We start from the raw sequence: 25,047 nt of genomic DNA on the forward strand, positions 1-25,047 counted from the left end.
ATAACAAGATCTTGCATGAGAATGTCAGCCTCCATGATCACACCACTCATGGCATGGCTGGTGCACCTGGATCAGGCTGGATTCATCCTTGGTAGGATAGCTGGATATAACCTAGGTTATATTTGGCAGCTGGAAGCTGGGCATAGAAGGCAACAATCACCACACAGGATGCCAGGAAGGCCTTTAATATTCTATGATTAGAATACCTGCAGTACTTACTTCAATAACTGGCCCCTGGGAAATATAAGTGGAAAGGTTGTATTAATATCAGTGCTTAACCTCAAGTATGTCTGTACATGAGCACACCATAGGGGAGCCCATCTTCTACATTATTATTTGACATGGCTGTAGAATAAAACAAGCATTGGCATAGCCAATAGGTCTCGCATTTGGGACCTTATAAGTGTTTAGCCATGCAACAGTTGCATAACTAAATACTTATACGGTCCCAAAAGTGAGACCTATTGGCTATGCAAAGCGGCCGTGTGGCAGCGAAAGTGAAAGTGATCAGATCAAACATCAAAGCGGCCCTGCGGCCGCAAAAGTTAAAGTAATCGCGGTAAAGTGTGGCGCGCGCCCGCGCACATGTCCTGTAGAACTCGGCTGGTCTGGTAGCACTTTTTGGAGCCCTCTCAATAAGTCTCGCCAGACCAGCGAATGCGCTGGGTCAGGCGAGACCTAAACAGTAAGACATGGCTATTTGTCATGGTATCGTAAAATATATGGTTTAAAAAACATAGTTTCTCTAAATGCGGGTAACATACTATGAACAGTATCTATTATTAACCATGGTTTTGGGCATAACTGTTAACCTGAGCAAGTCAGATTTATTTGCACTAAGTAAGCCAGATCCAGATACAATAGAAGTGTTATTGGATAAACGGACACTTCAGACCTTGGGATTTGTAGGGGCTAATACATACAAATCTAAGATGCATATTCTTAGGTATAATCTGGAAAACATCCTAAAACAGTTTCAGGACAAGGTGGAGTACCTTTCCAATTTTGCAAGATGGAAAAAAAGTTCATACAAATTGGATTGTTGTTCCATTGCTTCTATGTGTATTTGCAGACATGGCAATTGTACCAATGATACACGTTTATTTAAAAGATACAAAGCTACATTGTTCAAGGTGCCATGCAAGACAGAACACTGAGCTGCACTGCAGCAACATGCAGAAAACTGAATGGTGGACAAAGAGGCTGGTTTTCACATTTTGAGTGAAAAGCGGAGATGTAAGTTTAAAGGTATTGCCAATTTCCTTGTTTGTCTGAAACAGGCACTATCAAGAAAGACACCTCAATGGATACTTGTAGTGAAACACCCCAATGACACCCACAGAGACATTTGAGGGCCGGCTTTAAAATCCAAAGCTATAAATAGTAGGCATTAAGAAGAAAGGGTTCTGACCAGTTTTAGAGTTTACGGAGCAAACCAGGAGGGATGGTCTTTTCAGGACATGTATGATGAAAAAAGTAGGAAGGACTGTGTGCAGTTGATATCAATGGCCATGGCACTTCTTAGCAGTTTGTTTTTAACCTATTTTTATTAAAAGTAATGTTAGCCCAAACAAAAAAGGACCTAACAGGCATCGCAGAATATGCAAAGAAGGACACCACATTGGTGACAGTACAGTTATCATCACACGACTTTATTCGAACTTTGTTACACAAGTCATAAAAGTACAAATGCATTCTAAAATTGCAAAACATATAATATGACCATATATACAAAGGTTAAAAATAAGAGATAAATCTGTCAAAATTGTTACATTCATATTAGGCCATTTCATTAAAAAAAACAGTTAAAATTCAATTAAAATGGTGTAAATGGTATAAATCTCTTATTAACAGGTAAAGCCCATTTTACAATAATAAACCACTTCTATCTTAATTATTACTAATTAGACAGCAACCTCCGTTTACCTCTTTCTAATGCAAGCCCACAAAAAAGAAGCTAGGTAAAACATACAAACAGGTCCGGGGGGCGGGGGAGGTCTTTAAAAAATACATGGCCACCCTACATTGTTTAAATTTGTGATACCTCAAAATTGGAAGAATAAAACGTTTCCTTTCTACAGTATAGTACTTACAGAATAGTGTTAGATGGAGATCTGAATGGGCGGAGTGATTATTGCGTGGGAAAGGTGGCAAAACTGAAAATGTATATCTCTCTTACTGGTACCCTAGTGGGATAAGGTTCTTTCGAAAACGTAGAAGGCTAAATCTATGCTGTGGTTAAGAGGTTGGACTGCCTCTTAACTGCTGCCAAGCATAGAGATCATAGTGCCTTCTTGAACTTAATGACCTTTAGCACTAGGGATGAGCATTGTATTAAAGCAACCAACATTACAGCTAGTGACTGGGTAACACATTTCATTTATTTGTTGTTGCAGTCGGGTAAAACATCAATCGACTTTGGTAAATTAATGAGCGCAGGAACTGCAAGGCAGCTGCTGGCTAGCTTAGGGGAGGCAGAAGATAGCGCTGAGGGGACTTTGGGCAAAATTCCAGCACCCAGGAATGATTATAATTTGTTTTAAATAACTGTAGTGAAAATTTGTGCAGCTATTAAGGGCATTGTACCTAACAAAGCACTCTGACTCGATAAAATCCCAGGGATTTATTACGGAGTGAGGTTGACATTTGGGGAGCCTACTTTTTACAACTGTTTACAGCATTTCTGAGAGAGACGCCTTTGCCTCCGACGTGGGCTGGGACTGAAATTGTCATTATTTACAAAATGTCCCCCTTGATGTGCCAATCAACTACAGACCCAAAAGTCTTCTCAACAGCTCTCAAAAGCTATTTAGCAGAATTATACTTGGTATATTACAGGAATGGATAACAGATATATCATCTTGTCTCTGCAACAGGCAGGATTTAGGGAGGCCCCTAGTATGATTCGCCAGGTGTTCTGAATCCTCATGTTGTCATGGAAATCATATTTGTGGACCTCCGTTCTGCATTTGCTTTAGTCCTTAGGCCAACCCTATGGCGGGTGCTGCAGGAGTTGGGGGTTCCTAGCTATTTACAATATATTATAGTGACGCTGCACAACAACAAGTTGGCAAACATGAGGATCCCTGCCCTCATGTTTGTCGGTGACACCCTGTTCCTCTCCGAGTCTCCCATGGGCCTTCAGAACCGTTTGGACCACTTTGAAATGTTCTGCAAAATGTGAGGCCTTGGAATAAATGTGGCCAAGACCAAGTTTATGGCAATGAACCCAGGTCGCTTGAGCAAGACAAACTTGACATAGGCAGGAAAACCTCTTGAGAGTGTGTAGACATTCACTTACCTGGGTATTACACTGACAGAGCAGGTGAGGTGGTAGGCACACATTATGCAGCACAGACTAAGATTAGAGCAAGTAGTAGGTATTATTACTAAGCTGGCTCAAAATTCTGTGTTCTGACCTGCACAGCCAGCACTACAGGTATAACATCATCAAGCCTTGGGGACGACCATGTATCGTGCTGAACTGTGGCGCCATCTGGATGTTTCTGCCTTAGATGTGTTGGCAAATCGATGTATGTGATTACTAGTGGGTGTCCCTGTACGTACACCCTTACTGCCCCTTAGGCTTGATCTTTGGTTGAGACCCCTTTCAGATAAAATAGGCCTACGTCCCATCTTTTTTGTTTAGGAGGTTCTCGGCTACCCCAGAGCTACGTTCATATCAAGATGCCGAGAAGGAATACTTAGGCTTGTGAGTTCCAGTAATATACCCTGGATTAAGTTTATTAATGCCCCGCCATTTCGATGGAGTGCTCCGAGAGAAGCTGGGCTAATTTTCAAGTCTAACATCATTCGAACATAAAAGCAACACGACAAGTCCTCAATATATTCCAATGCTAGGCACAGCTCTTTGACTGATGCGTTTCTTTTGCTTAAAGGCTTGTATATCTGAGAAGATTTTATTAATTAAATTGAACTCTTTCAAGCAAGGTGTTTGTTTTTGTTGTTCCGCTATGGGACCATGACCCTTTGTTCATTTACTGGCAAAGGGGCCAAATTTCCTATGGCAGATAAACGGTTGTGCCCCGCGTGTGGGGCTTTTAAGGAGACTTTAGACCAAGTAATGTTTTTTGCCCAGCCTACTTAACTAGTATCCAGTGTTGGATTTCCCCTCTTTGCTGGAATTTGGGGTTAAGAGATCATAAGCTTGCCCTAAGGATATTAAAAACTGATCTTAGTAAACCATTGTTTGTGCACTGTCCCGTTACCTATTGGCTATCAGGGCAACGTTTTGTGTGTCTAATGGTTAACAATGATGCTATTATGATAATGTGCACAAAATGCTTTTTTTATTTTTCACTTTTTATTCACACTGACAAAGTGTTTCTGTGTTATTAAGCTGAATAGTCATCAAACATGATTGTTGTATTTTAAGGTTGCTTTTAAGTGTACTTGCTTTTATAACACGTATTTATAGAATTTTGAATATGTACGTTTCATCATTGCTTACTTGTGTGCTTTTTAGACCTCGAGCCGAAATAAAGGGTTTAGTATAACCTATATCACATCAACTAAAGTTATAGAGTTAAAAACAAAATAATCAACCAGCAGAAGCCCCAAAAACACTTCTGTACCCCTCCTCCAAGGTGTCATGTTTACATATACCTGTACAATAAATAGCTCAAGTATACATTTAACTCCCTTGTCTCAAATCGCTAGTTATTTTTTAGCTAGTCATAATGTTCCACAGGTGATCACGGACAATGATTATCGGTCTGTAATGAGCATAAAGCACCCCCACATTTAGCTCTTCTGTCTGCCTTGCACAACTGAGCCTAACATTATATGAATCCCAACTAATTCCAACCCAGTCAATTATATCTGCATACCCATAGCCTGGCCAATACTCAAGAGTTGCTACTAACTCGTACAGCCTTCCAGTACTTAAAGTGGCCTAGTGTCAGGTGAAAGCAACAGCATTTGCAGAAGTGCCCCACAGACTGGTAACTCTTCAGCCAATCTTTCATCAGTTCTAGCTCTAGAATTTCACAGTTCTTATTACAGTGTGCCCTACTGAAAGTCCCAAAACACGTATTCAAATGTAGCTCTTTGTAGTTCTCTTTAGATAAAACTAACAAATAAATAAAGTTTAGCATGCTGAGCATTGTGTTAACTATTAAAAGTTAGGATGCTATCTTTAGTAGAGTTGTGTGGATGTGCAGAACGAGACTGGAGATTTGACAAAATAAGAACATGCAGGGGGAAAAAAAAACCTTTTTCAACCATTAATGTTTAATCATTTTTGCCACAATATAAAAAGAATTAAAGTAAAACACTAAGTTAGTTACGCAATTTACTTACCTCTTTCAAAAGTTCCTCTTGTTTGTCCTGTAAGACATAAAAAAAAATACTACAATGCACATTATTGTTTCTGGTTGATCATATTTTTCAATGAAATACCAACATAAACTTATTAATTCACTTCATTGTGCCATACAATAATTGCTCCTGGGAGTGAAAAAACTGTTACCCAAACAATATGTTGCTTTTTTAACAAATACAGTGAAAATATGCCGTATTGATTAAAAATACACTTTCACGTTTAAACACTGGCTGAAGGAAAAGCTTTTGTTCATTTTTCCTTCATTTATTTCTGAGTTTTGAAGTGATATATGTATCCTCTTTAATTAACTGTACTACAAGGCAGTTAACAAGAGGTGTTTCAGTTGTCCAATAGGGCTCAGCTCAGTGAAAACACAGATCGGGGAATTCACTCCAATCACATTTCAAAAACCCTTATTCATAAAGTGAAACTTTTCAGAGGATAGAAGAATTTATGGCATGGCAGTGCTTGGGGGTCATAAATACAAGGTGGAATGAGAGCCTTCAAGAGTTTAATCTCTGTTCCCGTCATGGACCTGAAGCTCAACTGTATGTCTTGTAGAAGTTGGTGCTTCTCTGCATACTGTTTCTGGAGCAAGGCTGGTTCAAAACAACCCATATAAATTTAGCTTCAGTGACTTCAGTAGGCATGTCATAATCTTGTGCATCAGTTGGCAATGGGAATTCCCTTTCAGAAAGATGTTAGCTATGCTTGGGAAGATTTATCTCAGTGTAGGGAATACTCGCTTCTTTAGAGTTCCACTGACCAATCTGACGCTTTGATTTTTATTGCTAGTTTCAATGTCCAATTGCGGTCCAGGCCTTTGAAGAATGTAGAATATATCTGGATTCTTCTTGAAGAATATTTGGAGGACCATTGTGGGCCACCAGGATGTCAGAAGGTGTACTTTAAATCTGCTGGGATGGTCACTACTTGCAGGATATTGTTTTTATCATAGTTTCCCTTTTGAATAGTTACAAAAACTTTCAGGGAAGAATGGATTGGGGCACCATGTTAGTTAGCAGGAAGAAACCTAGCGTTAGTGATTAAGACAAGGAAGTCTGTGCATTTGTCTTGTTCATGACAGCTAAGCTGTCGGGGTTGGAAATGATTTATGCATAACATTTTTGTTTCACCTTCATTTGGCATTACAGCGACTGACTCCATTTGCAGACACTACATGTATTAGTCTCTCATCTTTGTGTAATGATCATCATTGTCAGAGCTATTTCATATATCAGGATATAATTTCCTACTAGGAGGATGTCATACCACCAAATCTGTTTCTAGGTTTTGCTTTCTCTTGTACTGGGGTTCCAGAGTCTCTTATACTGGTTGGATTACCGTTGTTATGTCAAGCAGCATGAGCTTTTTCGTGGTGAATGAATTTTGTAGGGACCTAGAGACTTGGCTTGTGACCTCTGGAAACTGTTCACCCAGCCAGAGACTGTCATTACAGCAAGAACGACAGTTGCGGAGAAATACAAAAATGTTGTTTTCAATCCGAGTTATAGGCCTGAGCAGTAGGCATGGGCCTATAATGGGAGACAGGGCCTTTGAGCATCTGGAAAGCCCTAAGCAGAAGGGCTATAATGCTATTAGAGCTGAGGGCAAAATAATCTAAATTAAAGAGGGAGAAACATGTGTATTGGACTATTGAAGCATAAAGCCTGTACCAGTCATTAATAGCCCTAGGCGCCAAAAGGCTAATATTCTACTGGATGAGATCTTTTCAAAACCTCTTGCCCTTTGCGCTTTCATAGGGCATTTGATTCCAGTTACTTTATCTCTATATGACAAAGGCTCTACAGCTTTTGTCATTCTGTTCTCACTGTACAGGTTTTCCAGCTAAGAGCAGGGACATCATTTCCAAGGTACGCCTTTCAGGTTTGACAGCTGCTACTCCCATTCTAAGCAATACTTGGCCTCGTGTATTAAGCAATATTTTATTGAGGGTTCGGGCTGAAGGGTAGGCTGTTTGTAGGTTACAAACTGGCAAAAGAGCCATATGTGATCATAAGTCAAGATATACTTTGATATGTGCACTGATGACTGGGTCTTATATCGGATGCTATTGTATGCAACATTGGTTAATAGGTTCGACGGTTGGAAAACCTCAATAAAATATTTTAACAAAAAAATAAGTCAAGGTATACTGCTTCTTGTTCAAGTTGGGCTCTCTAGCACTACACATCGCTAAAATATGTATACTTTTTTTAAACATATCGATTACATTTTTTATGGTTTAAATCTCTTTATTGAAATTTCAAAAACACACAATTAGAATTAAGCAGGTTTAGCCATCCACCCTTTGCTGATGTGTGGTATGTAACAAGGCGAGTCAGGTCCAGGCCATAAGCGTAACATTGGGCACTTGACCAGGCAAAGGCAACCAGGCATAAAATAAGAGTAACAGAAGAAAAGAAACAATATAAACCGCCCACTCCCACCCCCTGTCCCCCTCCCACCACCCACCCGTGACGCATGTTCACTACCTAAGCTCTCAAATCCCCATATTGAACCTCCATCACCCCTCCGTCCGGTGGATGTCAGCAAGGTGCAGTAAGCGGAGGTAACGGGGGCAGGTGACCGCCCTGAATTCGGAAGCCAGCAGCGCCAGAAAGGGTTGCCATAACTCCCTGTACTTGGACCCCTCGCCTGCCATTGTCAGCGTCAGCTTCTCCATCTATAGAACATGCCACAGGCGGTATAGCCAACCTGTGAAGGTCGGGACCGTGGGGGTGCGCCAGTGTGTAAGTATGTTTTGTATCGCTGATCCCAACGCAATTGCCATTTGCCGGCCCCTGCGGGAACGTAGCGGATATGTCAGAGGGTTTGGGAGACCCAGCAAGACATACGCAGGAAAACGCAGAATCTCCGTATCAAAATGTTTATCCACTTCGTCAATCACCTGTGACCAGTATGGCTGTATGTGTTCCCACTCCCACAGTAAGTGTATCAAGGTGCCCGTTTGCTTGCAGCCCCGCCAACATGTCGCTCCCCTCGTGGGGTCCATGAAATGTAAACGTTCTGGGGTGTAATACCAATATGTGACCACCGAGCCCCATGTGATAAGTCGAATGTCGGGCCCTGTAGTATATCCCCTCCCACTCTTTGTGATTGAGAGTTCTTACCAGTTCCCTCTACCAGCGCGCCCTGCCGGAGTTGTATGTGCGTGCATATCTCGCTTGTAACATCTTGTATAAGTCGGAGATTAGCTTTTTATCTGACGTACGAGTAATAAGCCACCGCTCGTAGGTTAAGAGGGGTCTATCGGCCTCAGGGCGGACCCGGTCACCGAGCGCCCACTGCCGAGCTTGTAAATACCTAAGCCTCTCCGACTCAGGCAGCCCGTACTCCTGCTTAAACTGATGAAATGGGATGACTCCCTCGGCGTCATACATATGATACAGAAATCTACATCCAGCAGGCCTCCAGCGTGCATAAGCTACTGCGTCCAAGCCCGGGAAGAAGTCGGGGTTGTCCATCATAGGGGTGAGTGGAGAGGGGAAGGTGGTGAGTTCATGTTTGATATTAGTGAAGTCCCACACTTCAAGAGGCACTCTCGTGATATATGAGGCATATAGATTAGGAGGTCTGTGACGTTTACGTAAAAAGGGAATTTCCTGCAAAGGCCTTGCTGCTACTGCCTGGTCTTGGAACAACCAATGTTTCTCCGATTCCCAGCGACTCCACTCCACCAGATGCCGCAGCTGAGCCGCCTGGAAGTAGAGCTTAAGGTCAGGGAGCCCAAGTCCACCTCCCTTCGGAGAGAGGGTCGTTAATATCTCCTTCATACGTTGTTTCCGACCATTCCAGGTGAACCGGGCGAGTTCAGATTGTGTCTGCTGAATTCAGCCTATAGGCGGCTAAAGAGGCACAGTGCGGAAGAGATAGAGGATCTGTGGTAAAATGGTCATCTTGACTGCCGCTATTTTGCCTAGCCAAGAGAGAGGGTAGTGTTTCCATTGGCCCAATTCTTGACGAATCTTTTTTTGCAAGTGTGCATAATTGATAGCAACTATTTCCGGGAGAGAAGGTACCAGCTGGATCCCTAAGTATGGGATGGTATCCACCGCCCACTGAATGGGAAGTAGACTTTGAAGATGCTCCCGGGTGAATCGTAGCAGGGAAAGGTCGAGAGCTGTTGATTTATCGGTGTTCACCTTAAACCCTGCAGCCCGTGCGAAGACATCCAGATCCGCCAGACACGCCGGCAGTGCGCTCCGCGGATTAGACAGGGAGATCAACACATCATCCGCATATAGGCTGATTTTGTGGACATAAACACCAAACTTAATCCCTGAGATTGCTGGGTTGTGTCTCATCCTCTGAGCCAGAGGCTCCATGAAGGCGGCGAAGAGGAGAGGCGAGAGAGGGCACCCCTGCCTTGTGCCTCTCTCGATGGGGAATCGGGTAGACGTGTGACAATTCACACGGACCGCAGCTGTAGGGAACATGTAACAATTCAAAATATAGGTGCGAAATTTCTCTCCCATCCCCATCCGCACCAACACCTGCTCCAGATAGGGCCAGTGAACCCTATCGAATGCCTTTTCGGCATCGATTGCGAGCATCATATATTCTCCCTGTGTGCGAGAGGCCTTCTCAATGAGGTGGAGGGCACGTTTCGTGTTGTCGGAAGTTTGGCACTCAGGGATAAAGCCCGCCTGATCCAGATCAATAAGACCAGGCATATAAGGCGCAAGGCGAGCGGCAAGGATCCCAGTGTACAATTTAAGATCTATGTTTAGGAGTGAGATGGGACGATATGCCCCATATTGGGTTTTATCTTTCCTCGGTTTGGGAATTACCACTATGGAAGCCTCCAGTAGATCCTCCGGGATTGCCCCGGGTTCGGCAAATGAATTAAAAAGCTGTGTGAGGGTAGGGGCGAGCAGGGTGCAGAACTTTTTGTAGAAAACTGCCGAAAAGCCATCTGGGCCGGGGGCTTTTGCCGGCTTAAGCAGAGCAATGGCGGCAATAACCTCTTCCGTCTGAATGGTCCTATCCAGACATTCTGCCTGGGCTTTAGTCAAAGCTGTTAGGGCGACAGAATCAAGAAAGGCGGCCCCATTGGCTTCCTCCAGCGGGGAGGCAGCGTATAGGTTAGCATAGAAGTCTCTGAACACCTCGGCAATATCACTATCCTCCGAGACGCGCCTACCATCCCCTCTGCAGATCTCACGTACCCCCTGTTTCTGCCAGGTCTCCCGCAGCTTGTGGGCTAAAAGGCGCCCGCACCTATCGCTCCCTACATAGTAGGCATGTTTCAATCGTAGAGCTGAAAATTCCGCTCTATCCTGGTCAAGTGCCGTGACCTGTTGACACACCGCTTTGAGCTGACGCCATACCCGGGGGGCTCTCGTCCTCTGGTGCAGCTCCCTAGTTTGCTGGGTGAGTTCTTCCCGCTTACGCTTGCTTTCCACGTTGTCTGCGGCTGAGATGGCAATAAACTCTCCCCGTATGACCGCCTTTGTAGCAAGGGTTGTGTCAGTGTTGGTGTTATGCGAAAAATAATCGGAGATGGAGCTCTGTATACGCTTGACTACCTCCTCTCGGTGTAGGAGCGTGTCTCTGAGACGCCATACTCTGGCAGGACGTGAGATGGGCGGAAGAGCAAGAGTGACATGCACCGGTGCGTGGTCAGAGAGGGAAGCGACTCCTAGTTCAACCTCTGTCACAAGTGCTCACACCGGTGCAGAAGCTAAGAGGTAGTCTAGCCTGGCGTAAGACTCAGGCGCGTTCGAGTAATAAGAGTATTCCCGGTTATGCGGGTGAAAACTTCGCCACAAGTCGCATAGCCCCAGATCATGCAAGCGCGTCAGCCCTGCTGCAGAGAGTGCGCCGGATTGATGAGTGCGCTGGCAGGACCTGTCCTTGATGTTATCAAAGAAAAGATTCAAATCCCCTCCCAGAATGATGTTGCGATCAGTTGTGGCAGTAACTTCGGTGAGGACGGAATGTAAGAATTGCTCCTGACCCCCGTTTGGGGCATAGAGAGAGCCAATAATGAACATTGAGCTACCCAGAGCAAATCTATAGGTCAATAGCCTACCCCTAATTTCAGCCTCCTTATGTAGGACTTTGCCCTTAAAACGCTGCGCCACAAGGATCGCCACCCCAGCCAATTTAGCAGGCCCTGAGGAAAAGAATTGAGTTGGGAATTTCCGGGATCTGAAACGATGGCAATCCCTAACTAAGAGGTGAGTTTCTTGTAGAAGGCACAGATCAGCTTGAGTATTCTCTAGACAGGACAGAACCGCTCTGCGCTTCACAGGGTTGTTCAGACCTCGCACATTTAGGGTTACTATTTTAAGCGTGGTGGTAGGCATTCACTTTAACCAAGAAAACCGAAGAGCAAAAGGCTGGTGCAATATTTAGCGCAAGAAAGGCCTGAAATGTGCAGTTGACGCAGGTGCCGTGGCTGTGTGGGGAATGCTAACCTCGTAGGAAGTGTGGACATGGAACCCCTGCACCCCCTCCCAACAATCCCCAAAAATAAAGACCATAATATTAACGATTGAAACAGTCGAACAGTAACAAATTGTCCATCAACTAACAGTGAATGGAAATACGGCAGTGTGGGGTAAGCTACCATCAGTGAAAAGGCCCCCGCTCCCGCCAACGACCCGGGCATTAACCAGCCAGCCGGCTGATTGCAGCTACCAATGTCAACCAGGCGAGGATTTAGTTAGTTCCGTGGAGACAGTCTCCAGAGCGGACTGCTGGCCCTTGACGATTTCCGCAACAGGAGGCTTCTTGGAGCGGGGCCGCGGGCCCTGCCGACGCCATTGGGGCCTGGTGTCATCAGCATCTGTTTTGGGATTCTCGTCCCCGCTATCTTCTGTGGGCAGATCCACTCCCAGCAATCTGCCTGCCTCCGACAAGGAGCGTAGTTGGTATAATTTGTTGTCCATACGAAACACCAAACAAAAGGGATGGCCCCAGCTGTAGGGGATCTTGCGTTGCTGAAGATGCGCAGTGATAGGCTTAAAAATTCTACGCTTTTGCAGGGTGAGTGCGGACAGGTCCTGGTACAGGACCGGAGTCTGATCTCGGAACGTCAGGGGGTGCATTTGACGGGCCCTTTGGAGGATGTCCTCTTTGGTGCGAAAGTCCTGGACGCAAACCAGTAAATCTGATGGCGGAGCCGATGGGGCCTGTGGGGGGCCCACTCTGTGCGCTCGGTCCAGCCGCTAATCTGTCTCGGGTAGTCTGCCCAGAATGTGGTTGAAGAGCTCCTTCATGTATTTGAAAAGGTCTTTCGAGTCATCGTCCAGCCTCACTCCTCGGATCCGGATGTTGTGATGTCGGGAGCGGTTTTCCAGATCCTCAAGGTGGGTCTGAAGATCAACCTGCTGACCATGGAGCCTGAGGACCTCTTGCTGCAGAGCCGCCAGTTCTGTATCCCGTCCGTCGCTTTTATCCTCCAGTTCAGCGACCCTCTCCCCGATGCCGTCCACATCCCTGCGGACCTCTCTGAGCTTTGCCGTGAATTACGGTTTGAGTGTTTGAATATCCTCTCTCAGGGCAGTAAACATTGACTCGAGAAATGCCTTGGTGATTGGTTCTGCACCATCCCCTCTCTCAGATGTTGAACGAACTTCTCCCGTTGCCATGTCTGCAGTCTGTTGACCAACCTGCGCCTTCGCAAACAGGTCTTTCAGCGTCTTGTCCTTGCGGCCCCTGGGGGGGGGACAATAGCGCACCCCGCCCAGGTCTAGCGGGCCCCCCTAGGAGCAGTGCCCACGTCGCTTCAGCGACTACTCCCCTGGCTGGTCGGCTTAATGTTACAGTGTCTTACTCCGTCTCAGCATGTGGCACGAGCAGCTGACCTGATAGCAGGCCAACAAGACCGTATGTTCTGGGGCACTCCCGGGAGTCAGCCGCCTCTGGCCATCCACTACAGTACCTCGCAACTCCTCCAACAAGGCTCCGACTAGTGCGCCTCTCAATCTCCTCCTGCCGTTGCGTCCGTGCCACCGCCAAAGGCACTGCTGGCGGGCCAGTGAGTCCGCACCCCAGATGTGGCAGGGAGACAATCAGGTACAGGCGTAGTTTATCGCCACCCCCCGGTCGTTTAGGTGCAGTCTAGAGAAAGAGGGGGGGGGGAGAGCACTTGCCTGATTCCGCTATAAGTCCAGTAGGGCTCAGTCTCCGCCACTCTGCCACCTCTGCCGCCGATTCCGGCGTAAGAAGCTCTCTCCCGGGCCTCCAGAACTTGTGAGCAGGGTCCGGCTGTGTCAGGCCCTCACGGCGCTCCTCTCTGTGGGTGTCTGGCACTCTCCCCAGCGACGCGTCTGGTGAGGACTGGATGGTGGACCTTAGGAAGAGTAGCGCCACTGAAGGCCGCCCCCCACTCCCCTCCTGGGAGCGCGCAGACGAGGAAGCCCAGGCTCAGTCCCAGTGGCGCCAGGCGGCCGCCGCAGAGCCCCAGCGCTATATTCAGTAAAGCCTCCTCTTTCTGCGGCGTAACTTGCTGTGCCCTCCGCCTCCCAGTTCAGCCGAGTAGAAAGCTCCGCTTAGGCCACAAGTCTGTGTACGGGCCCGGGCAGCGAGCTCAGGCCCGGGTCACTCCTCACCTCCGAATGTGAGCGTCCTTAAGCCAGGGCCGTCCATCTCCGCAACTCGTGATGCACCACCAGAGCCGCCGATGCTACTGTCAGCTGTTTCCTCAGCCCCGCCGCCGCGGGAGGGCCCAGACCACCACCGGGCCCCCAATCATTGCTGTGCGCGGCAACGCCGGCGGAGACTCTTCCAAAATTCACGGCTGGGGAAGATGCGGCTACTCCACTCCGCCACGGTCCCGATCCTGGCGTTGTCTGCCGGTCTCACCCTCTGTGCACACCGCTACCGGGAATCGGGCTCACGCTGCACCTGTCTCTCCGCGTAAGCCGCCCGGAGCCTGCATCCGCTCGCTCGGCCCCAGCAGCAGCCTCCGCGTCTTCCCTCGCAGCTCCGCTGAAAGGGCGCGCCGGTGCCTGCGTGCTTCTCGCCGGTGCTAAGTTGCACTCCCAGGCTTCAGGATCACCCCAGGCCAGCACACCACCGACTTCACTGCCTGAAGAGACTGTCGTGCCCGGACCAGTGCTCTGTAATGGGAGGGCGCCACCGCCACTGCACGGCCCTCAACTGCAGTTGTGCAGGCCCGGGGTCGGCCGAGCCCCCTTCTCAGACTGGCGGGCCGGGTACCTTTCTCCTCGGTGGCGCCGCACCGGACCTCGTCTAGCGTAGCTCCACCGCTTAGGAGTCGCCTCCGGCAACCCCACTGGTCGGCAGTTCCTCACTCGGGCGGCCCACCGACCCCCAAGCCACACTCCGGTGAGGTCTCCTAGGCCAGGCCACGTGTATGCCCCACTTCCCTTCGGGGCCAGGCTCCTGCGTGTTCAGCTCTGCGCCTCCACCTTCAACAGTCAGCAAATTTGCGGCCTCACCTCCGTCGGCAACGCAGTCCTCCGGGCTTGCTCTGTAGCCTGCAGCACCTCGGGTCTCCACCGAGGCGCAACGCTCTGCTAGGCCTGCGTGGAAGGGGGGGGGGGGGGGCGGTCTAGGCCTCGGCACGGGCAGCTCCTCCCTCCACGCTTCACTCACGGCTGTCTGGTGGCCAGCAGCCCCCTCTTCACCGAATACAGCTGGGCTAACACCGCAATTCTCCGATGGGAGAGTACCACAGTCTCTGGGAAGTCTGAGACGGCCTCCGTATGAGCCCAGTATCAGTGCCGCCCCTCGCTCAAGATGGCGGGCTGGGCCTTGCACCGCCACATTCCCTTGGACCCCTGCTGATGTGTCCTCACAGCTCCGTCGTTCGCCCGATTTCGTCAGCTGGGCTGGCCTCCGTGGCAGCAGCCGCCGCTCACACCGGGCTGTTGACAGAGCGGAGCTTCTTCCCCTGGAATTTTCGCAGCCCTGACTGCAGATCTCAGGCCTCACTGTGCGGCTCCGCCGGCTCAGCGCGCCACCCGCTCTCCACCGCCTTGCTCAGGAGAAATGCGCCACCAGACACCGTGACTGCCTTTGTCCGGTACCTCGACAGCACTGGAACCGTTCGTGCTCCTTTGTACGGGCAGATAGTGGCTAAAACGGCCCAAAGGCCGGTGCTGAAAAAGGCCGTCGGTGGGAGCTCCGGAGCAGTACATCTGTTCACGCTGCCATCTTGGCCACGCCCCCCTACATTTTTTATTAGGTTTAAATTGATTATTGATTTTAAAAACAAAATAACATTACAATTCATTAACTTGTCTCATTCCCACTACCCTAATCTCTAAGCAAGGACCAAACAAGGAGAAAGATGTGCAAATAAATAGAAATCCATACATAACTTTGGATCACTTAAACAGAATAATTGGTACTATTGCATCAAATTACAGCAGATCAGCATCACAGACATATCTAAAGAGTATTAATCAGCTGTCCCATCCACATCTTGTACCGGTTCAGGGTCCCCCATTTCCTATTGTATAAGGATTTCTACTAAGTCCCATTCCATCCTTCCATTCTGTTCCACTCCATTGCAAACCAACCTGTGGTGTACCCACATTCAGCTTGTACCCACCTTGCAAATTCCCATAACCATTGATTTCATGTGGGCAGTCGTTTGGACATCCATCTTAGTGCTATACACATCTTTGTCACAATGAGGCCTAGTTACAATACCCTCTCCACATATTTAGGTGTTTCTTAACGGTGATCAGTCCCAGTAAGCACATCTGTATTGCTGGCTGTATTTGCAATTCGGTTAGTATTCTTAAAGTCTGAATTACTTCACCCCAAAAAGCACTCAGGCATGTCCACTACATGTGAATATAGGTAACCTCTGTTATTCTGAATTTGGGGCTCTGATATGGAGGATTCCAGCCTGTGCAGCCACGGTGGTGTGATGTAATCCCTATGTACGCAATCAAAGAACTTTATTTGGTTATTATATAGAGCAAATAACCATAAAAGTACAATTTATAAACCACAATCAAGTTCCATGATTAAAAATAGAAAAGATAAATACAGCTAAAAACAGATGGATAAAAATTCAAATCACAATTGATTTATGGAATTTAAAAATAGTTTTTAAAAAGGCAGTAACAGAAGCAACAGTAAATACATTATCTAAATTCTGTAACGCCAGGAATGCCGGCCGACAACGTCTCAGTTCCATTCTCTTTAACACTGGGACTATCCATCTTTTTCTGGGTATGGAATAAAATTTGCAAAAGAACAAGATATGTATGGACGACTGGGCTGATATATCATCACAGGGGCAGTTACAGAGTGATCTTGACCAATCGTTTACCTCGGGGAAGCTTAGGGTTCTAAACAAGGTGTTAAGTCTGAGACGCGTTAACAAGAACCTGTCAAAGTCCTTAGTAGTTAACAGGATGTAGGGCTGTATATTAACAGTAATCAATGTAAGATGATGTGCCACCACCGTGGATTTAGTCATTTCACTAGTAATTCTAAGTTCACTCAAATATGACATACATAGATTTTTAAGATCCTTTCTTGGTACCCGACACATAGAAGAAGGATCATTAAAATATTCCTTGTGACCTAACTGAGTTAAAAACTTCTATACATAGTATAGCCATCTTATCTTGTTAACCCCATCAATTCCCATTGCGTCCTTTAGAATAAGGCGATTAAATGCAGATTCTTCAGTGGTCCAAACCCTGTGCCACAAAAGGACAGGTTGTATTTTAATCACATCCTCGAGGTAAGGCAAACCAAGTTCTGTATGAGAGATAAGTGTAGACGTACTGTCCGGTACTGCCAAAAGATACCTGACGAAAATATTTTCAGCCACTTGTAACAAATTAACATAAGCATACCCCCATATGCCTGCACCATAAGTAGCAATCGCTACACATGTTGCCCTATAAATGCACAACCATTCCCCTGGTAAACGTCTACCCATTTTCCTACTGAAATTCGTTAGTGCCATCAATGACTTACAAAATAAGAGCCTTCTAGTTTTAATTGCACTGCTCCAGGAGCCAGACTGATCAAACAGGATTCCTGAGTAGGAAAATGTGTTAGAGTTCTCTAAAGCCTTCGAGTTAATGAAAATTGAATTTTTCTTTTTATTTGCCCCAGGCCCACATCTCATCGAAAACGTTTTAGAACAGTTAATTGTCAGGCCCAAGTTTGTCATGAATTGTGAGAAGGATGTTACAACCCTTTGCAGGCCAATGGGCGTGCGGGCCAACAAAAACGCATTGTCTGCATAAAGGAGTGCAGAGATAGGGCGAGCAGCTGCGGAAGGCAGATCCCTGCACTCCTTAAGTAAAGTGCCTTCTAAACCATATAGAGTAAACAGGAATGGAGCAAGGACGCAGCCCTGCCGCACTCCTCTCGAGATTTGAAAGTCCCTGGTACAGTCCCCATCCTGTCCAAAGCGGACTCTCGCTCTCGCCCCTGAATAGAGCTGCCTAAGAAAAGAAACTATATGGTCATCCACCCCCAGCCTTTCCAAAATTGCCCAGAGCTTTTCATGAACAACGCAATCGAATGCTGATGTTAAATCAACAAAAGTTAAAAACAGCCTCTCCCTTTTAGCTTTCGTATATTTGTCTAAAAGAATGTGGAGGTTTAGGCCCTGATCTATGGTGCACAGACCCTTGCGAAAGCCATACTGGAGATTACTGATAATTGATTGTCCTCCGCCCACTTTTGAAGTCTATTTAAAACCATACGCCCTGTTATCTTAACTGTAGAATCCAATAATGATATTGGGCGATAGCAAGCTGGACTTCCTCTATCGCCCTTTTTAAAAATAGGGACAATAGTGGATTTGTACCATGTCGTTAACAGCCCCATTGAACAGAATGCATTAAAAAGTTGCGTAAGCAGTGGTCCCCATATTGCCACATTATTTTTAAACAAGACAACCGGGACACCATTCGGGCCCAGTGCCTTGCCGTCCATGCTCGCCATTATGGCCGAATTGACCTCACTCAAAGTGAAGTTCATTCTAAAATTGTGTAAAGAGGATAAGAGCTCCAAGTCAGCCTCTATCTCCACCGGCACTTTATCATCTAGTGGTTGATTAGTGTAGAGCTTGGAGTAATGTGATACCCACTCCTCCTCCGGGATGGCAATCTCTGTAATTGCTTTAGTTTTATCAATAAGGAAAGGCGCGTTAACCGCCTTCCAAAAGGCAGCAGAATCGCGATTCGTCGAGGCCTCATGCAGGGCATTCCACGCTTCCTCTTTTAATTCAGCCTTCCTTTTTAGGTCTCGCCTTGCTATCGCGTAAGCGATGGCAAAGCGAGACTATTGTAAAAGGGCATTTCAAAGTGCTCCCAAAAAGCGGATTGCATTGCTAGCACGCGCACAATCACGCGCTTGGTGCCGCCATGCACTCCGCTTTTTGGGAGCACTTCAAAGGGTTCGCTCCCCCGCCTGGAATGCGCTCCCCCACCCCCAAGCGCACGCGCGCCACGCTCCGTCGGGCTTGTTTTAATTAACTTCACACTATTCAGCGTGGCGCCCATTTCCTAAGCGCCGTGCTTTCAAATTTAAAGCTCCATCTCCCCGTAGGCTGCCCTCCCTCCCACCACCAAACACAGGCTGCCTATGGAACTCTCCTCCCACCCCTGCTGCCAGGTTAAGGAGTTCATCGGTCGCCCGGTGTAGACTCTTCCGCTATGTTTTGCTTGCAGCTTGGACGCTGCATTTCTCCGTAGGGTGCCCTCCCACCACTTCGCACCTCCCCCGCTCAGCCGGGCTCAGCCTCTCCCGGGATCACCTCTTGCTGCAAGAGCCATGGTGATCAGCTGCTCAGCTTGTTTTCCAATAGCAATGCTTTGTTTGTTTAGCAAGGGGAGTCTGTTTCAGTTTCTTTGAACGTCGAAGAAGTAAGTGCGCGTCTCCGCCTGGGGTTGTTGGTGCATGTGTAAGAACGGACACTCCCCACTCAGTGCGGGCTTTGTCAGGGAAGCTGACAGAGCACTTTCGGCACAAGCGGCAAGAGAAAGGCTTTACCTCTGCCATCATGTCTTTAGCAGCAATCTAGCTTCCTCTGGAGCCGAGCCAGCAGTAGCTCTTGCAAGCAGCGGAGACACAGGCTGCTTGCAGGAAGGCTCTGGTTTAAATGGGTGGTAACATCTGCTAGATCTCATGGGTGGAGGGAGAGCAACAGAGGCAGGGGTAGGCTCCCCGTGAAAAACATCGCGAATAAAGGCTTGAAAGGCAAAGTGGGGTGAGAGGCAGCTGGACTGTCTACAGTCCCAGGCCTTTCAACATTGGTCTGTCCCTTTCCTAGCAGCAGGGCAAAGCACACTCCCATTCATCTCTGTTTGAGGAACTGTCTTGTCTTCCAAAGACACTTTCAGAACTAATACTTTCATTCTCAGGCCCGCTTGGAAGTTCGCTCTTCATTGTAAATTTTTTATTTTTTCCTGTACATTCCTCACCCCTGCGTGCTGTGTTGGATGTTGTGTTTGTGTACCCTTCATTTTTAGTCTCCTGTTTTTCTTTGTAATGTTCTATTTTGTACCACTTTTCCCTTATAACGTAACTAGCTCTATTGTACAGCGCTCTGACACCTTCGGGTAATAGCCACGCTTTATAAAAATGCACTTAATAAATAATACAATTTTTTTAAAAAACTGAATAATGCCCATCTCCTCCCAAAAGCAAGCCAGTTCCAGCTCGGCATGTGTAAGTTGTACTATATTTTTTATATATGATTTGCTTGCATGAAGCCTATAATTAACTGCTGCCCGACTCAGTGCTGAGAAAGATCACGCTACTTGGGGCTTAATTTCGCAATTAGCTCTGACGGCATAGCTGGAATCACGCAGACATGAGCTTGGACCTCATAAACGAAGTGTTCTTTCAATTTTGTTACTTTAGAGGAGACATTTTCTCGTTATTCAAGTGAACACAGTTACAAGCACTTATCCTTCGAGCATCTATCACCGGTCGACAGACACCTTTGTTATGGTGTGGAGCATATACTGTTGCCTGATGCAGTGCAAACATTATGTTTGGTCAATTAGCACAATGGTGACCTTCATATAGTTTGTTATTTAAACAGGAAATAAATGCACAAACAAGGGATATTCATACTCATGAATTTGGTGTTATTACAATACCATTTTCACAGTCTAAATATAAAAACCGTTTTAATACTAAATGTAAAGTACTGAATGTGTGATATTTTTCTTTATATAGCTCTAAAGAGGTGATTATGCAGCCAGGTATCGCTTTTTTGCACTTCTATGGCAATAATACCAGCAGTATATGGTATGGTACTTAGGGTAACCAGATAACACATTGCTGTTACCATAATAGGGGATATAGAAACTACAACTGCAGTGACTCATCTGCATGAATTCAGAATAAGTCTCTGGGAAGGAAGAAAGGCACATTATGTGCATGTTTTGACCCCCTAGTTCTTTTGAAAGATGCAAGCAGGCCTTGCACACGTCTTCAAGTAAAACTATTTTTTCACGTTTCATTGACTCTCTAAGAAGGTTGCCTAGTGTTGTCTTCACAAAAGCCAATTGCATTTTCCTTGTCTCACTGACATGAAGCGGCTTAGCCGGAATGCCAGAGTTTAGATGCACCCGATTTTAAGTTGAGGTACCCAGGTCCGTGCCTCTTAAAATAAACCTTTGCTTTGAATTTTTCAATCAATGTAGGTTTTGCCAGCATGGATTTATGGGTGTAAAAGTGTGTAAAATGATTGTAAACCTAGATTAACATGAAGTGCCTAATTAGTAATACATATCAGCACTTTACTGTGAAGTGGGCTCGCTGTTTGAGAGTAAGGGGAGGTGAAATTGCAGTGTCTTCGCATACAAACAACACGTGTGAGATTCACTTGCTGGTTCACATAGTTTGTCATTGTATGTTCACTTCCTTTGATGTCTGAGAACTAACTAGTGGCTGCGGTCAAGCAATAGTGCTCATCAGTCTGAAGCCTAACAAATTATACAAAATTCCAGCTATCACCTAAATGTTGCTTCCAGAAAAGATTGTGAATATAGTAGGTGTGCAAAAATAACACAAACCACTATTCTTACTGAAAGAATAATTTATTGTTAAATAATGTTTTTCTTCTGTCAGTGAAGAGAGTGGTACAACTGTATCTTTACTCTGTGAATTTTTACAGCCCTATCTTTGGGAGAAGCACTTAATACATTTTTATATGGTTGCAATAGCACACATTACTGAACGATGTGCACTACATAATTAAGCATATGTCATCAAACGACATCATGATTCCAAAATGACCACTGCATCTCAGTATTTTGCTGTGCACCGTTTTTAAACTGTAGTTTACTTCATATTATTGTATAGTGAGTGTAGGTGTGCAGTGTACAGCTTCCTTACACAGAAGTAATGAGGCAGTTGGCAGGAACATACAAACAGGCTTCTTTATTTTGTAAGCTTCAGTCATAAAGGAAACAGATACGTCCAGCTCCTGTGCCACAGCAACTCCTGCACAGAATGCTGGACAGTGGAACCTCACTGTGTCACCATCTACCACCCTCTACGTTCCATGTCACTTTGTCAGCATACAACCCATAACACCCCCCTAACAATAAAAACAATACATCTTCCCATAACCCCTTGTCCCAAACTAAAGATAACAAGCTTTTGCAATGCAATAGGTCTTGCATTTGCGAGAGTTTGAGCGCTTGGCATTGTAAATGACAAGGCCTTTTGTTTATGTGTTTTGAAAAGCTGCATGCGGTGTGTAAACATGCACTTTTAGTCGTTGCTTACGAGAAGCAAGACTGCACCTTTTTTACTGCCAGCCTTGCTTCTCGTAAGCAATGAGTATAGTTACCAAGTGCGTGTTTACGCACCTCTTGCAGGTTTTAAAAACACAAATAAAAGGCACTGTCATTTACAATGCCAACGCACAAACTCTCGCAAATGCAAGACCTATTGCATTGCAAATGCTTGTTGTTAGTGCCCTCTTGTAGTTCCTTCTGGCTTCTCTTATAAGGTCATAGTCCTTAACTCTAGCTTTTAAGGCATGTTTAAGTCTAGAATAGGCCTTAGTACAGGTAGAATCAAACCATCCTTCACTGTTAGTGCTGCATCTTTTGGCGTTTACCCAAAGACAATTTTTAATTTGGGCTGAAATAGCTATAGAATTCTCTATAATTGCTGAGTGAGAAGAATTTTCATCTAAGCAGACACGAAAACTATTTTTACACGTCATCAGTAATTTATTTTTAAATTCAAATCGTTTTTATTGAAAAAGAAGAAGAAAGACAGAAATACATGAAATGAATGACATACGTTGTCATAATAAAACATAATAAAACATATTTATACATAAATCAATCATACAAATCGATCATACAAATCATAATAAATAAATAATAATAATAACAAATAACAAATAAAGGCAGGATAATGCACTATGCCATGAGTTACATAAACACATATCATAAGGTCCGACTGTGCAATACTAGTTGAACACCATTACTGCAAATACAATATTGCATATGCATTGCCTTGTCCAGAGCCCTGGATTGAATTCCCTATTTCATACAATTCCGAACACTCCATTGAAAATAGATCCCTTTAGGGGTGATGGTTCCACCCATTTCCTTCACCATACAATATCTAGTATACGACAGTAAACTCCACTTCGTCATTGATTTACGTATGACTATAACACATCATGGAGGATCAAATGAAAATGATGAGGCATCAAGAGATTTCCAAAGCTTCTTGTGGGAAGCGCGCCATGGGGAGGAATGTAGAACAGGGTTGTCAGCTCCTCTTAGGAAAGATAGCCATTCTTGCCATATCCTAAAGGACACCTCAGAAGCGCTCTTCCATTTACATAACACTACTTTACAGGCCAGAGTAAGCAATATATCCAGCAGTTGGCGATCATGGGAATTATCTAGGTTCTGGTCCAGGACACCCAGTAGGATATAGACTAATTCTCTCTCAGGTTTGATACTGAAAATATGTTCTATGCAGTCAAAAAATTTCCCCCAGAATGATCCCAGAGAGGGACAGTTAAAAAGCATATGGGCCAAGTCTCCTACAGCTGAGTCACAGTTCCAACACTTAGGGCTATCTCTCAGTTGGAGTTTAAAAAGCCTATCTGGTGTCCAGTACGTCCTGTTTATTAACATGTATTTGGTTCGGGATAGTATTGGTGAGACTTTGTTCGTTAGAGCAGTGGTGTGTAGCCTATCCCAATCAAACATTAAGCCCGTAGAGTTGGGTTCCGACTTCCATCGAATTTCATTCCGCCTGTGGGCTTTCCTGGGTAGAGGGAGGAGAAGCTTGTATGTTTTCGAGACAAAATGACCAGCCGCCATGATACGTGTTACATGGATCTTAAGCCATGGATCACAGGGTTTAAGAGAACGTGTGGATAAAAGGACTTTTAGTTTCATAAAGTCATAAAAGTCTATCGGCGCCAGATTATGCCTGGCCTGGAGCGAGGCGAACGGTAAAGGGTGTACCCCTTCAAACAGGTCGCTCACCAAATTGACCCCCTTCTCTGACCAATATTCCCATTGGAGGGGTTTTCCTTCAATCTTAAATGAGGGGTTACGCCACAAGGCTACCATGGTAGTGTTTTTGATGGTTGATGGTTAATCCTGTTTTGTGTGCTTGATCAAGTCTTAGGAGGACACGTCTTGTGTTTAGTAAGATGTATTTTGAATGAGGAAGATGGGAGAGATCCATAGTAAGTAAGGCAGTAAGGGGGACCTTATCAATGAGGGATTTCTCAACATCCAGCCACAACGGAGTGTAAGCCAAGTCTTCAATCAGCCATTGTGCGCCTTGTTTACAAAGGAAGGCAGTTTGATAATTCCTGAAGTTGGGGAGACCCAGGCCGCCTTTTTCTTTAGATAGCTGTAGCTTCTTCATTGATATCCTGGGTTTCTTCCCCTGCCACAGGAATACTCCAAAGAGCCTGTCCACCCTGGTTAAAAAGTCATCCGAAAAGGTCATCGGCAACATACTCGCCAGGTAATTCACCAATGGGGTTACCATCATTTTCAAGGTTTCGGCCCTGCCCCACCATGAGAGATACTTCGGAGACCAGCCATCTAGCAATTTTGATATTTTCTTTAAGGTCAGATTTTCATTAACGCGTAGTGTTGTAATTAGGTCCTTATCAAAGTCTAACCCCAGGTATTTGAAGCAGTCCGTTTGCCAAGTTAGACCAGAGTCCCCCATTACATCCTTATTTCCCTGATTATTTAACAATTTAACCTCCGTTTTATCTTGATTTAACTTATATCCGGACACCCTAGAGAACTCGTCAATAGTGGACATGAGAGCCGGTATAGCCCTTACTAATCCGCAAGTGGTGGAGGAATGGTTCGATCGCTAGTAAAAATAATGAAGGGGAGAGGGGGCACCCCTGTCTGGTTCCCTGTTGTAATCGGAATGATGAGGAGAACGAGCCTCCCGCTCTAACTCTGGCAGAGGGGCAGGAATAAAGGGACATCACCATCTTTGTGAAGGACGGACCTAGGTTAAATTTATTTAGTACTGGCTCCAGGTAAGTCCAATCTACCCTGTTGAATGCCTTTTCGGCATCAAGCGTGATTGCTACAGTGGGGGTAATTAAAAGCTTTGCCTTTTCGAGTACATGTGCTAATGTTCTGGTGTTGTCACTGGATAACCTATACTTCAAGAAACCTGCTTGGGAGGGGTGGATAAGATTGGGCAGAACTTTCTGGAGGCGGTTGGCTAGGATCATGGCT

The 25,047-nt window shown here is 45.8% G+C and overlaps 1 protein-coding gene across 2 annotated transcripts in view; it reads right to left on the reverse strand.

Annotated features, from left to right (window-relative positions):
• CENPK (centromere protein K) overlaps window positions 1–25,047 on the reverse strand; it is a 569,542-nt gene that overhangs the window by 529,055 nt on the left and 15,440 nt on the right. Inside the window, exon 2 of one of the 2 annotated variants that reach the window (XM_085631740.1) lies at window positions 5,323–5,349. The exons of the other annotated variant lie outside the window; for it this stretch is intronic. Within the exon in view, the coding sequence (XP_085487866.1) occupies window positions 5,323–5,349 (27 nt within the window). The remainder of the gene's footprint in view (window positions 1–5,322; window positions 5,350–25,047) is intronic. 2 annotated transcript variants of the gene reach the window in all.

This window comes from Triturus cristatus, chromosome 2_1 (assembly GCF_964204655.1).
Source record: "Triturus cristatus chromosome 2_1, aTriCri1.1, whole genome shotgun sequence".
NCBI lineage: Eukaryota > Metazoa > Chordata > Amphibia > Caudata > Salamandridae > Triturus > Triturus cristatus.